This window comes from Heteronotia binoei, chromosome 11 (assembly GCF_032191835.1).
Source record: "Heteronotia binoei isolate CCM8104 ecotype False Entrance Well chromosome 11, APGP_CSIRO_Hbin_v1, whole genome shotgun sequence".
Classification (NCBI taxonomy): Eukaryota; Metazoa; Chordata; class Lepidosauria; order Squamata; family Gekkonidae; genus Heteronotia; species Heteronotia binoei.
In genome coordinates, this window is record NC_083233.1 from 77,205,222 (window position 1) to 77,220,344 (window position 15,123).

At 50.0% G+C, this 15,123-nt stretch overlaps 1 protein-coding gene across 5 annotated transcripts in view; it reads left to right on the plus strand.

The window, feature by feature from the left end:
- PITPNM2 (phosphatidylinositol transfer protein membrane associated 2) overlaps nucleotides 1–10,101 on the plus strand; it is a 269,886-nt gene extending 259,785 nt beyond the window's left edge. For all 5 annotated transcript variants that reach the window (XM_060250129.1, XM_060250131.1, XM_060250130.1 and 2 more), the window contains 3 exons: nucleotides 4,135–4,318; nucleotides 5,477–5,605; nucleotides 9,667–10,101. In XM_060250129.1, the coding sequence (XP_060106112.1) occupies nucleotides 4,135–4,318; nucleotides 5,477–5,605; nucleotides 9,667–10,011 (658 nt within the window). In that variant the 3' untranslated portion in view covers nucleotides 10,012–10,101. The remainder of the gene's footprint in view (nucleotides 1–4,134; nucleotides 4,319–5,476; nucleotides 5,606–9,666) is intronic.
- The last annotated feature ends 5,022 nt before the right edge of the window (nucleotides 10,102–15,123 follow it).

A 15,123-nucleotide genomic window follows, 5' to 3' on the forward strand; every position in this document is an offset into this window, starting at 1 on the left:
TATAAAACATTAAATTTAACAACCTTAAAAACCAGTCAATACAGTTAAATAACTTGGTCTGACAGTGCTGATGGTGTTTGATGCTAGTTCTGCCAGTTTATACACAGCGGTATAGGTCTTTAGGGCCGCATTGGCGGATCCTTAATTAACAGCTTTCTTTAGCAGTCTGAGTACGCAATTTTAAAGAGGGTGGTGTTGCAGGCCCTGCGGAATTGATCGAGGTTCCGCAGGGCCCACACCTCCTCAGGAAGTTGGTTCCATAGGGCAGGGGCCGCGATTGAAAAGGCCCATGTTCTAGTGTTCTGATGTTTGATCTCTTTCGGCCCAGGGATAGTCATTATATTTTTCCCGGCTGACCTCAGTGCTCTCTGGGGTTCATATGGGGAAAGACGGTCCCTCAGGTAGGCAGGTCCTCGGCCATATAAGGTTCAATGTGGCCAAGTGCAAAGTAATGCACATTGGGGCCAAGAATCCCAGCTACAAATACAAGTTGATGGGGTGTGAACTGGCAGAGACTGACCAAGAGAGAGATCTTGGGGTCGTGGTAGATAACTCACTGAAAATGTCAAGACAGTGTGCGTTTGCAATAAAAAAGGCCAACGCCATGCTGGGAATTATTAGGAAGGGAATTGAAAACAAATCAGCCAGTATCATAATGCCCCTGTATAAATCGATGGTGCGGTCTCATTTGGAGTACTGTGTGCAGTTCTGGTCACCGCACCTCAAAAAGGATATTACAGCATTGGAGAAAGTCCAGAAAAGGGCAACTAGAATGATTAAAGGGCTGGAGCACTTTCCCTATGAAGAAAGGTTGAAACGCTTGGGGCTCTTTAGCTTGGAGAAGCGTCGACTGCGGGGTGACATGATAGAGGTTTACAAGATAATGCATGGGATGGAGAAAGTAGAGAAAGAAGTACTTTTCTCCCTTTCTCACAATACAAGAACTCGTGGGCATTCGATGAAATTGCTGAGCAGACAGGTTAAAACGGATAAAAGGAAGTACTTCTTCACCCAAAAGGTGATTAACATGTGGGATTCACTGCCACAGGAGGTGGTGGTGGCCACAAGTATAGCCACCTTCAAGAGGGGTTTAGATAAAAATATGGAGCACAGATCCATCAGTGGCTATTAGCCACAGTGTGTATGTATACATAAAATTTTTTGCCACTGTGTGACACAGAGTGTTGGACTGGATGGGCCGTTGGCCTGATCCAACATGGCTTCTCTTATGTTCTTATTCCCTGGCTGTAGGAGTTTATGACCCAAGAGGTGGGGCTAGGGATGGCCAAACTTGCTTAAAGGTAAGAGCCACATAGAATAAATGTCAGATATTTGAGAGTCACAAGATACGAATGTCAGATGCTTGAGAGCTGCAAGGCAGGCAGGCAAGCAAATAAATGGGAGGGAGAAAGAAAGAAGAAGGCTGCAGTTTTATATGCCTCTCTTCTCTGAATCAGAGACTCAGAGCAGCTTACAATCTCCTATATCTTCTCCCCCCCCCCTCCACAACAGACACCCTGTGGGGTGGGTGGAGCTGAGAGGGCTCTCACACCAGCTGCCCTTTCAAGGACAACTCCTGAGAGAGCTCTGGCTGCCCCAAGGCCATTCCAGCAGCTGCAAGTGGAGGAGGGGGGAATCAAAACCAGTTCTCCCAGATAAGAGAGCTTTGGCTGACCTAAGGCCATTCCAGCAGCTGCAAGTGGAGGAGCTGGGGAATCAAACTCGGTTCTCCCAGATAAGAGAGCTCTGGCTGACCCAAGGCCATTCCAGCAGGTGCAAGTGGAGGAGGGGGGAATCAAACCCAGTTCTCCCAGATAAGAGAGCTCTGGCTGACCTAAGGCCATTCCAGCAGGTGCAAGTGGAGGAGGGGGGAATCAAACCCTGTTCTCCCAGATAAGAGAGCTCTGGCTGACCCAAGGCCATTCCAGCAGGTGCAAGTGGAGGAGTGGGGAATCAAACCCGGTTCTCCCAGATAAGAGAGCTCTGGCTGACCCAAGGCCATTCCAGCAGGTGCAAATGGAGGAGGGGGGAATCAAACCCTGTTCTCCCAGATAAGAGAGCTCTGGCTGACCCAAGGCCATTCCAGCAGCTGCAAGTGGAGGAGGGGGGAATCAAACCCGGTTCTCCCAGATAAGAGAGCTCTGGCTGACCCAAGGCCATTCCAGCAGGTGCAAGTGGAGGAGGGGGGAATCAAACCCGGTTCTCCCAGATAAGAGAGCTCTAGCTGACCCAAGGCCATTCCAGCAGCTGCAAGTGGAGGAGCGGGGGAATCAAACCCGGTTCTCCCAGATAAGAGAGCTTTGGCTGACCCAAGGCCATTCCCGCAGGTGCAAGTGGAGGAGGGGGGAATCAAACCCGGTTCTCCCAGATAAGAGAGCTCTGGCTGACCCAAGGCCATTCCAGCAGGTGCACGTGGAGGAGGGGGGAATCAAACCCGGTTCTCCCAGATAAGAGAGCTCTGGCTGACCCAAGGCCATTCCAGCAGGTGCAAGTGGAGGAGCGGGGGAATCAAACCCGGTTCTCCCAGATAAGAGAGCTCTGGCTGACCCAAGGCCATTCCAGCAGGTGCAAGTGGAGGAGGGGGGAATCAAACCCGGTTTCCCCAGATAAGAGAGCTCTGGCTGACCCAAGGCCATTCCAGCAGGTGCAAGTGGAGGAGCGGGGGAATCAAACCCGGTTTTCCCAGATAAGAGAGCTCTGGCTGACCCAAGGCCATTCCAGCAGGTGCAAGTGGAGGAGGGGGGAATCAAACCCTGTTCTCCCAGATAAGAGAGCTCTGGCTGACCCAAGGCCATCCCAGCAGGTGCAAGTGGAGGAGCGGGGGAATCAAACCCGGTTCTCCCAGATAAGAGAGCTCTGGCTGACCCAAGGCCATTCCAGCAGTTGAAAGTGGAGGAGTGGGGAATCCAACCCGGTTCTCCCAGATAAGAGAGCTCTGGCTGACCCAAGGCCATTCCAGCAGGTAGAAGCGGCGGAGCGGGGAATCAAACCCGGTTCTCCCAGATAAGAGTCTGCATGCTTCACCGCTACACCAAACCGGCAACTTTAAATGCATTTTCCAAGGCACCAAGTGGCACGGCTTGGGGAAATGATTTAAAGAGAAAAACGCCTTCTCCGAGTCAGCCAGCGGGGTCAGCAGGGGCATCGAGAGCCGCACAATATATGTCAAAGAGCTGCACGTGGCTCCCGAGCCACAGTTTGGCCACCCCTGGGCGAGGCAATCCACCTGAGAGTCCGGACCCAAAGATGATCCGCACACCTGAAGCTGCCTTCTACTGAATCAGACTCTCGGTCTATCAAAGTCAGCATTGTCTACTTCAGGGGTGTCGAACTCATTCATTATGAGGGCTGGATCTGACATCAACGAGACCTTGTCGGGCTGGGCTTATTTAACATGAGGTAGCAGAGATATAAAAAACACAAACACAATTTAAAAAAAACAAAACCTTAAAACATGCTTAAAATCTTAGGACTGATTGGTCTTTAAGATGCTTTCTTTGTATTTCTCTCTTGGGATCCAGGGAACTGGGCAAAGGAAGCTCGGGCTCTTTCCTTCCTTCCCCAGGGGACTGGGTGGGGAGCCTCAGCCAATAGAAGGAAGAGAGGCTTGGCTCAGTAGCTCTGCTGTGCGATTAAGAAAGCCTGGCAAATCAAGCTATTCCTCCCCCACTTCCTCCCAAAGGGAGGCACTTCAGCCAATGGAGGAAATAGAGGCTTTGCTCTGTAGCTCCTGTGCAGTTGAACGAGACTTGCAAAGCAAGCTGTGATGCAGAAGGAAGCAAGAGAGAAGGAGAAGGAAGCAGATGGCAGCCGGGTGCTCAGGGGCCTGATAGGTGCCCTCCGGGGGCCTGATTTGGCCCCCGAACTGCATGTTTGACACCCCTGGTCTACTCCAACTGGCAGCGGCTCTCCAGGGTCTCAGGCAGAGGTCTTTCACATCTCCTCCTACCTGGTCCTTTCAACTGGAGATGCCGAGGATTGAACCTGGGACCTTCTGCATGCCAAGCAGAGGCTTTTCCTCTGTGCCACAGACCTCAGTGATCCCCTCCAACGTACATCGCAAACGAAAGGGCACAACGCAGCTGTGTTCTGTCTTACGCCTGAAACTTCCTTTCCTTTCTTCTTCTTCCGCAGGCACTGGCAAGATCTTGGCTACCTCATTATCTACATCACCGGCCGCCCCGACATGCAGAAGCAGAGGGTGGTGGCATGGTTAGCGCAGCACAATTTTCCTCACGGCATTGTCTCCTTTTGCGACGGGCTGGTACACGACCCGCTGCGGCACAAGGCCAACTTCCTGAAGTCCCTCATCACGGATGTAAGTGGGGGAGGCGGGCAGAACTCAGGAGGGGCCCAGATGTGGCTGTGCAGGCAGCGTTTCTACAGGGCTGGCCGTGGTTGCATCTGGACCCAGGGGACAGTCAGAGTCCCAGGCAGAAATACACTACTTGCAGCTGCCGATGTGACCTTGGGTCAGTCACAAGTTCTCTCAGAGCTGTTCTGCTCCAGGGCAGCTTCTGGGAGAGCTCTCTCAGCCCCACCCACCTCACAGGGTGTCTGCTGTGGGGGAGGAAGGGAAAGGAGATTGTGAACCAATGTAGGAGTTGTCCTTGAAAGGGCAGCTTCTGTGACAGTTCTCTCAGCCCCACCTACCTTATAGGGTGTCTGTTGTGGTGGTGGGGGGAGATAAAAGGCGATTGTAGGCCGCTCTGAGACTCTGTCCTTTAAAGGGGGCAGCTTCTGGGAGAGCTCTCTCAGCCCCACCCACCTTACAGGGTGTCTGCTGTGGGGGAGGAAGGTAAAGGAGATTGTGAACCAATGTAGGAGGTGTCCTTGAAAGGGCAGCTTCTGTGACCGTTCTCTCAGCCCCACCTACCTTATAGGATGTCTGTTGTGGTGGTGGTGGGGAAGATAAAGGAGATTGTAGGCCGCTCTGAGACTCTGTCCTTGAAAGGGGGCAGCTTCTGGGAGAGCTCTTTCAGTCCCACCCACCTCACAGAGTGTCTGTTGTGGGGAAGGAAGGTAAAGGAGATTGTGAACCACTCTTGAGATTCAGAGTGAAGGGTAGGGTATAAATCCAACAGCATCATCTTCTTCACCAGTTTGGTGTAGTGGTTACGAGTGCAAACTCTTTTTTCTGGGAGAACCAGGTTTGATTCCCCACTCCTCCACTTGCAGCTGCTGGAATGGCCTTGGGTCAGCCATAGCTCTTGTAGGAGTTGTCCTTGAAAGGGCAGCTTCCATGACAGTTCTCTCAGCCCCACCTACCTTATAGGGTGTCTGTTGTGGGGAGGGGAAGGGAAAGGAGATTTGTAAGCTGCTGTGAGACTCCTTTGGCTAATGAAGCTTTGGTTCAATAGTCAACCAGAGATGTTTTTAACATTTCCACCCCTGGTGAAAGCCAAGAGCGCATTGCAGTTCCAGAGTGTCCATCGTTGGTTCTGTTGAGCACCGCTCTGCTTTTGGTTCCCTGCAGGTCCACATGAAGATCCACGCGGCCTACGGCTCCACCAAGGACATCTCCGTCTACGCCTCCATCAATCTGCCGCCCTCTCAGATCTATATCGTGGGACGGCCGACCAAGAAGCTGCAGAACCAATGTCAGGTAACCGTGCAAGCCTCTGAAGGCGAGTGGGGAAAAGGATGCTGGGAAAAGAAGCTCTCAGCTGTGGTTGCCATGGGCCCAAAGCCTCTTGCTGGGAAGGGGTTGGTCTAGTGGGACTAGGGTGGGGAGTGCCTAGAGAGCCAGTTTGGTGTAGTGGTGAAGTGTGCGGACTCTTATCTGGGAGAACTGGGTTTGATTCCCCACTCCTCCACTTGCAGCTGCTGGAATGGCCTTGGGTCAGCCATAGCTCTCTTATCTGGGAGAACCGGGTTGGATTCCCCACTCCTCCACTTTCACCTGCTGGAATGGCCTTGGGTCAGCCATAGCTCTCTTATCTGGGAGAACCGGGTTTGATTCCCCACTCCTCCACTTGCAGCTGCTGGAATGGCCTTGGGTCAGCCATAGCTCTCTTATCTGGGAGAACCGGATTTGATTCCCCACTCGTCCACTTGCAGCTGCTGGAATGGTCTTGGGTCAGCCATAGCTCTCTTATCTGGGAGAACCGGGTTTGATTCCCCACTCCTCCACTTGCACCTGCTGGAATGGCCTTGGGTTAGCCATAGCTCTCTTATCTGGGGGAACCGGGTTTGATTCCCCTCTCCTCCACTTGCAGCTGCTGGAATGGCCTTGGGTCAGCCATAGCTCTCTTATCTGGGAGAACCGGGTTTGATTCCCCACTCCTCCACCCGCAGCTGCTGGAATGGCCTTGGATCAGCCATAGCTCTCTTATCTGGGAGAACCGGGTTTGATTCCCCACTCCTCCACTTGCAGCTGCTGGAATGGCCTTGGGTCAGCCATAGCTCTCTTATGGAGATTATGACCGTTCTGAGACTCGGATTGGAGGGCGGGATGTAAATCCAATATCATCATCATCATTTTCTTCACCACATTGTTTTGATTGTTTTAATTACTGAATGTTAAATTTTATAACGACGTGGATTTTAATTGTCTGTCGTGGTTTTACGTTGTAAGCCGCCCTGAGCCCGCCTTGGCGGGGGAGGGCGGGATATAAAAATAAAGTTTTTTATTATTATTATTACTATTATTATTATTATTATTATTATTATTATTATTATTATTATTATTATTATTATTATTATCTGGGAGAACCGGGTTTGATTCCCCACTCCTCCACTTGCAGCTGCTGGAATGGCCTTGGGTCAGCCATAGCTCTGGCAGAGGTTGTTCTTGAAAGGGCAGCTGCTGTGAGAGCCCTCTCCAGCCCCACCCACCTCTCAGGGTGTTTGTTGTGGGGGAGGAAGGTAAAGGAGATTGTGAGCCGCTCTGAGACTCTTCGGAGTGGAGGGCAGGATATAAATCCAATATCTTCTTCTTCTAGCAGTGATCCTCTAAGTTGAGTTAGTGTGAGCTAGCTCACAGTTTTTTAGAAAGAGAAGAAGAAAAAGAAGAACTTTATTTTACTTTATTTGATTTATATCCCGCCCTCCCCGCCAAAGCAGGCTCAGGGCGGCTTACAACGTAAAACCACGACAGACAATTAAAATCCACAACGTTATAAAATTTAACATTCAGTAATTAAAACAATCAAAACAATGTGGTGAAGAAAATGATGATGATGATATTGGATTTACATCCCGCCCTCCAATCCGAGTCTCAGAACGGTCATAATCTCCTTTATCTTCCTCCCCCACAACAGACACCCTGTGAGGTGGGTGGGGCTGAGAGAGCTCTGACAGAAGCTGCCCTTTCAACGACAGCTTCTACGAGAGCTCTGGCTGACCCAAGACCATTCCAGCAGGTGCAAGTGGAGGAGTGGGAAATCAAACCCGGTTCTCCCAGAGGAGAGTCTGCGCACTTCACCACTACATCAAACTGGCTTTTGGCCTCTGGCTCATACATTTTTGTCTTCGCTCAAGAAAAATGGCCCCAGAGCGAACGAGTTTATGCCGTCGCTCACAGTTTTAATGCCCGTAGCTCACAAAGTCGAATTTTCGTTCCCAAGACTCCAGAGCTTAGAGGGAGCCTTGGTGCCTAGAGGAGCTTGAGGATTAGAGCACCTGCTTGCTGGAACAGATGCTGGCCTGCCCTGTGCCTGCTTTGTATCTCTGCTTTGTATCTTTGCTTCTGCCTTTGAGCAGCAGTGCAGCAGAAAGAGAGCCCAGCAGGACTGATGCTGTGGTGAGGGAAGCCGGTTTCATCACTCCCCAGTCATTCCGAAGAACCTAAGAGAAGCCATGTTGGATCAGGCCAGTGGCCCATCCAGTCCAACACTCTGTCACATAAGAGAGGCCATGTTGGATCAGGCCAGTGGCTCATCCAGTCCAACACTCTGTGTCACATATGAACATCAGAGAAGCCATGTTGGATCAGGCCAATGGCCCATCCAGTCCAACTCTCTGTGTCACATAAGAGAAGCCATGTTGGATCAGGCCAGTAGCCCATCCAGTCCAACACTCTGTGTCACATAAGAACATCAGAGAAGCCATGTTGGATCAGGCCAATGGCCCATCCAGTCCAACACTTTGTGTCACAAAAGAATCCAGGCGCCATCAGGAGATCCATCAATGGGGCCAGGACACCAGAAGTCCTTCCATTGTGACCCCTCCCCACCAAGCACCAAGAATACAGAGCATCACTGCCCCAGACAGAGAGTTCCAACAATATGCTGTGGCTAATAGCCCCTGATGGACCTCTGCTCCATATGCTTATCCAATCCCGTCTTGAAGCTGTCTGTGCTTGCATCTGCCACCACCTCCTGTGGCAGTGAATTCCACATGTTAATCTCCCTTTGGGTGAAGGACTTCCTTTTATCCGTTCTAACCCGACTGCTCAGCAATTTCATTGAATGTATATTTCTCGTATTGTGAGAAAGGGAGAAAAGTGCTTCTTTCTCAATCCCAGGAGATCTGAAACATGACAGGAAGCAGCAGCAGCAGCAGCTGGCCCAGCCGGCCGGCCTCTCTTCTGCATGCTCTTCACGCTCTGGGGCTGAGCTTACCTCTAGACCAGGGTCAGTTCAGCATAGTGTTAAGAGCAGCAGAACTGGGTTTGAGTCCCCACTTCTCCTCCACATGCAGCCAGATGAGTGACCTTCCTTGGATCAGTCACAGTTCTCTCAGCCCCACCTCCCTCACAGCGTGTCTTTTGTGGAGAGAGGAAGGGAAGCAGATTGTAAGGGCAGTGCATAAATCCATCGTCGCCTCCTTCTTGATCCTGTGGGTACCTTTGACCTTCTGACAAATGAGTGGCGGTGGGTACAAAAAACGGTGCCACGGGAGGTGAAGTCGACCACAGAATGGCCACTGTGGGAGGTGGCGGCCCCCTCTCCGCACGCCACATACAAGAGCAGCCCTAGGGCAGAGGACAACGGGAGTAATTTTTAAAAACACACGGGGGGAAAAGAGCGCAAGAGGAAATAAAACAGGCGCTGAGGGGGCCGCCCAAACAATGTTATTTTAATCTGCACAGCAGTTGTACGCTTCCAGTGATTTTTATTTTATTTTTTTTTACATAATATATTTTTATGTGGTAAACAGACCTCCCCCCCGCAAGCTGTAGGGATGTGGGGTGAGCTAGGGGTCCAGAATAATGCTTTGCAAAGGGTATATAAAGGGTGGGATAAAAATCTGGTAGCTCTTGTCTTGCTGAAGAGAATTGGGAGAATGTTAAACCACCTCAAGTCTCCCTGACTTCCCATTTAAGGTAAGAGGAGGAGGCAGCTTACCTAACGAGTATGCAACAGGAACGCACCTTTCAGAAGTTAGAATGCCTAGGATCGGGGTGGCCAAACTTGCTTAAAGTAAGACCCACACAGAATAAACGTCAGATGTTTGAGAGCCACAAGACATGAACGTCAGATGTCTGAGAGCCGGAAGGAAGGCAAATAGATAGGAGGGGTAGCAGTTGGGCCACCCCTGCCAAATTCTTGGCCCAATTCCTGTTCGGCAACTGGTTACTTGCATTCACTTTCCATAGTGTCTGAACATGTAGCTGTGAAATCCGTAGAACCAGAGTGGAGATCTGGAATGCATGTTTGTTTTTTCCCCAAAGCAAGTTTCTCTTTTTTTAAAAAAAGAAATCATTTCTTTTAAATTTTTCAGTTCATTACCGAGGGATACGCAGCCCACCTCGCCCAGCTGGAATACACCCATCGCTCCCGGCCGGCCAAGAACACCACCCGGATGGCCCTTCGGAAAGGCAGCTTCGGCCTCCCCAGCCAGACGGAATTCCTGCGCAAGCGGAACCACCTGCTGCGCACCATCTCGTCCCAGCCCATGGCAGCCGGCGGGAGCGGCAGCCACAGGCCAGAGCGGACACAGAGCCAGTCGGAGAGCGACCGGGAGAGAGACAGGGAGCGCAGCCAAAGGAGCATGAGCCTGGCCACGGGGTGCTGGGGCCGGAGTGCGGCCACCAAACTCGAACCTGGGGCCCTCGGGCAGAAGTAGAGGGGGCCGAGCTCCAGCGACAGGTGGCCGCAGATGCCTGTGGCGGAAGCAGGCACAGTGGAAGAACCGAGGCCTACGGTGTGGGACAAACACGGCAAAAATGGTGCTACTCATTACCAGCGAGGTGGCGAGAGCTTTGAGAGAGGAGGGCGGAGTGTGTTTCTTTTCCCCACACAAGACGAGCAGGCCTTCCAGCAAAGGCGCCAAGTTGGCAAAGCGCTATCTTGAAGGGGAGAGGAAGGCCTTTGGCCCCAAAGGGTGTCGGGAGAGGGGGAAACGAGAGAATTGCAACGGTCTCCAGCTGCAGCCCATGCTCTTTCCTGCCTCCCTTTTCTTACCCAGGTTTAGCAATTGTAAATACGTGCCTCCCCAGCTTCTTTAGCCATCAGTCAGAAAGTTGCAATAGAAGGGGAGGCACTCTGGGGCCCGGCGGGGGGGGGGCAGAACGGAGGGGGCATGTGAGGGTGCTTCCCGTGAGTTTCCTCCGCCATCTGCGTGGATGTTGCCGGCCAGCAGGACTGGGCAAGGGTGAGAAATGGCTCTGTTTCCGCAGTCCCGAGAGACTCAAAAGATGCGGGAGCGTTTGATACAGGCAAAACGATGCGAGCGAGGCGGTTGGTGCGATTGCCATGGAACGATGAAAAGCTGATGGGTGGCAGTGGTCTCTGTTAAAAAAAAATCACAGGAAAGAAAAATCCAGCCAGGATTTTAGAAGATGGTGGGATTAAATGGCTGGCGCTCGTAGGACATAAGCTATTGGAGGAGTCCTGAACTTTTCCCCTAGGCGTCTGGGGGAAGCAGGCTGGGCGATCGATTCCCCAGATGTGATTAATGTACCGGAAACCTTTTGGAAACTCGCCCCTGCCAAGTTTCAAACTTCTCAAGTGTGACATTTTCACAACCTAAAAAAAAAAAAAATTACAAAGTCCAAATTCTCCTATTTCTTTTCTACCAGCCATAGATGGGAAACCATTTCCGTCTTTCCCACCTTTGGTAACATCTTTTGACCAAGAAGATAACCCTTTTCTTTTTTGTTTCTTTGTTTGGTTCAACTGTTAGTTATGCAACTGTAAAACCTCATTGTTTTTATTTAGTTTGCACTGAAAAATTGTCCTGAAGAGGAGGCCTGTTACTATTTTATAAAGTTGCCCTCTCCCTATTTATAGTGCATGACAGTTAAATGTTGCTAAACCGGGATACATGACAAATGCGCCAACGCACACACGTGGCTATCGGTGGAGAGGTTGAGGATTCCCCCTTTTTTCCTCCAAAAGTGTGGAGATTAAAGAGAAATGTATCACTCTGCCATGCAGCCCAACTAAGAAAAGCCAATTTAACACGAGGGACTTGTTCTCTTAGATGGTTTCTGATTTGACAGCAGCCCCTGAGAGAAGTGGGTTTGTTTGAACGCACGAGTGGTTCCCCGGGTTTCTGAGGAGACTCTCTTTACAGCACCATCTCTCAGCCGTTGTAGAAAGGGAGGAACTGCTCAAAGGAAAGGACCCAAAAGGGGAAAGTGCCTACAAAGAAAGATCTACCCGAAAGCCCCCGAATCCCCCCACCTATGGCTTCTCTGCCCCATGCCAGGATTCAGAATTCCCAGCTGCTGCCAAGGGACATACCTTTCCTAAACACTGTTATCCCGGAAGAAAGGAAGCCCCGTCTACCAAACGTCAGGGTTGCCCTCTCTTGCCTACAGCTTCTGGCTTTTTAAAAATACTTGCGTGAGCGTCCTCCCGGTTCTATGTCCCCTTTTTCCTCTCCCACCCTCCGAACCATTTGTACCACTTTCTACTTTACGAAGCTCTTCTATGTAAAAGAGGATTTTTTCTAAACGCAACAGCTTTGTTTCTTAGGGTTTCTCTCCCCACAATGCGAAGACTTGGAGCACTGTGAAGGTGGCCTCTTTCGAGCCACAGCGGGGCTTTCGACATCTCATCTGGAAAGGGAGGGAAAAAAACCCACACAAACACACCCGTTTGTTACGGGGGTCCCGACACCAAATTTACATGGTGTGTGCCATTGAAGAGGGCATGATTCTCTGAAAGGTACATTCAATTATCTGCGGAAACCATGGCTTTTTTTGAAACAAAGTCCGCAACACCCAACACACCTCAGTGGTTTAAGTAGCCATATTGCGAGGTTCAAAGCCACTCATCTGTAATGAAGCCAACGAGAAGATTCTGGCAGGTTTTTACTACTGGGGGGGGGGGAAATATTGGCTTCCCTTTCTTCTCATTCATCAGAGTTCTCGTGAATGTACATCTAGAACCCGGGGGGGGAGGGAAAAACAACATGAATTGACATCACCACTTGCTAGCTTGCAGTGGGCCACGGGGGCACCAGCCTGTCTGTCCCGCCATCCACAATCCATCCCAAAAAGTTATCCAGACCATAATCATGAAAAGGACAACGTGGTTACAAAAATCTGGATTTGGCCAGTTCACCAGTTCCACCTCTCCCTCTGAACGGTCCCCAATTCAAGGCACGGCATGAACATTTTCAAGCTCTCAGAGGAGGAGTTCAACGCCTTCTTTTTATTGTGCGTGTGTGTGTATAGGTAGTGCAACGCAGAAGACAATGTAAATGTTTTTGGGGTGGGAGGGGAGGAAGGGGGTGTATATGATGTGGAAGTTATTTATTTTACATGACGGAATTGTGTCTGGAGGGAAAGAAACAGTCAGGGTTTATTATTACTGTTTTGAAATCTAACATTTTCCCCCTGCCCCCCTCGATTTCAGGCATTATGTACAAAACAATGATTTCACGGACCAAGTTTAATGTAACTGTCGAAAGGATGTTGAAATGCAGTCTTCTATGCGCCTGTCAACCAATCGTATTGGAAACCCAATAATCCAGTGACAATCACACCTTTGGTGGGGCCCCGCCTTGGCCAACCTGCCAGCCAATTCTCCCTCCTCGATTTCTGCAGGACAGTGCAAAATTCGGGAGATAAAAAAACATTTCTGTTCAGCACCTTTCTTTGCCATTGCAATAATATTGGACGATGCAAGCGTGTGTCAAAAGAAGATTATGTGGGTGGAGTTGATTTCCTGCTTTTATTCTAAAAGCCCTACTGGATTTTGATAGCTGGTCAGTGACCTTTCTTTCCAACTTTGTGTTGTCCTGTATTTTTTAAAGATCGACTTGCTACACCACAGCATTCGACAAACAACAGCAATAGGTCTATCTGAACACAGGCTCGGATTTGGGTTTTGTTTTCCAGAATAGGTTTGGGGACTGAAGGGCTGGCGAGTCAAATCCTCTTTAGCCAAATGCACAGGCTTAGTCTGTGGAATCTGGACTTTTTAAAGCCATTTGTAAGATGAAATGAGCCCGCTTGTGAGGTTAATGGTGCCATCAGCCTTCAGGCTAAACCCTCTGAAGCCAAACAGGCTTCAACTGGGGTGATTTTGCATAGCGTCGTTCCAAAAGCCCCTTGTTTCTTTGCTTTATTTCTGTAAGAATGATGTCCAAGGTCACTTTTTCTCTTCAGTATTACGAGGGTGCTCAACTAATTCTCACGGCTCAGTGTCCCTGGGGAAGGCACAACTGGTTTCCCCTGGGGTAACTTCTCTGTGGCGAGAAGCCCAACTGTGCTAATTACGTTGCCCGTTTTGACTTGCGAGAGTCCAAAGTTGTGCGAATGGGTGGTGGTTCTAGAAGAGAAAATTTGGTACTGCGCTTAAATTAGAAGAATCCGGATGTGTCTGGAATTCTTCAAAATGTGCATCTTTTGCAAATTCTGCGTTTTCAGTCACATAAATCCAACATTTATTATAGTCTCCCCAATATGTTTTCCACAAAACCTGGATTGGTTTCTTCCCCCCCCCCTCAACAAAAGTAATGGGGGGGGGGAGGACAAAATGGTGTTTGGCAGCTCTCCCAGGAATATAGACCCCTTGCAACTATTTAGAAAAAACTGCCCAAGGAAACCCACCCATCCAGTGTTGGTTGGAAGGTTGTGTCTATTCTGCCATGATCCCAAAGAATTGTTACTAGAAGCAGAATTTTAGCAATGTGAGAATCTTTACTTTCATCTGATCAAATTTCTAAATGGTTGTAACCAGAGGTGGAATTCTAGCAGGAGCTCCTTTGCATATTAGGCCACACCCCCTGATGTAGCCAATCCGAGAGCTTACAAAAAAAGACCCTTGTGAGCTCTTGAGGATTGGCTACATCAGGGGTGTGTGGCCTAATATGCAAAGGAACTCCTGCTAGAATTCCAGCCCTGGTTGTAACAACTGAGCTTGAAGTAGTGAGAAGTTTCTGACAACTTTAGGACTTTTTGAGTAGGACCATCCCAGGCTGAAGGGGCGGATCATGAGTGCTTGGTCAACCATTTTTGCCTTTTCCTGTGGACAGCAGATTAAACAGAATAAATGCAAAGGGGTTGTAGTTTGCATAGTATATTCCCGTTACATCATTTTGAACCATCATGGAATAGAATTGGTTGGGGGCTTTCTCCCCCAATGCAGTGTATGCAGACAGGCTGGTATTTTCAAGATCTCAGTTTTCTGCCGCTAAGTGATCTTTCCGGAGACGAACACGGTAGTGTGGAATTACTGAACTGCTTTCTCCCTCAGTCAAACGATGTAAAGGCCACACGTGGGATAGCATCCTGTTCGAGGTCCACGCATGCTCACGTTTGGTTTCCCGAGTTGCCATTTGAGCAATAATTGCTGCCAAGACCAAAAGCTTCAAGCTGCCAAAAAAGCCAGGGCAGATGTGGGATATTTAGCAAGGCGCTTTTGTCTCTCGCTCTCCCACAGCTGTCCTCGTGCTACCCCAAACTTGCCAACCTATTGCAGAACTTGCAGTCTGAAAGGACAGGCAGGATTCACTATATAATCCCTGTATGGCAGTCATAATCTCTATGTGTCATTCTTAGTGCTGAATGAATGTTCGCGTGGGACTGTGCTGTATCGGAAAAGCAGTCCCCGCTGGCCATCTCGTTCCTGCCGTGTCCAGAGCGTTCCCCATTCTGTTATGCTGGATCAGCTCATTAGCATTTTTTGATAGACTCTCTCCCCCTCCCATCTAAAGAATGTTTACAGCGTCCTAATGCTAGTTCAGAGGAAGTCGCCTGCCAACGGGGGGTGTGGCCAGCTC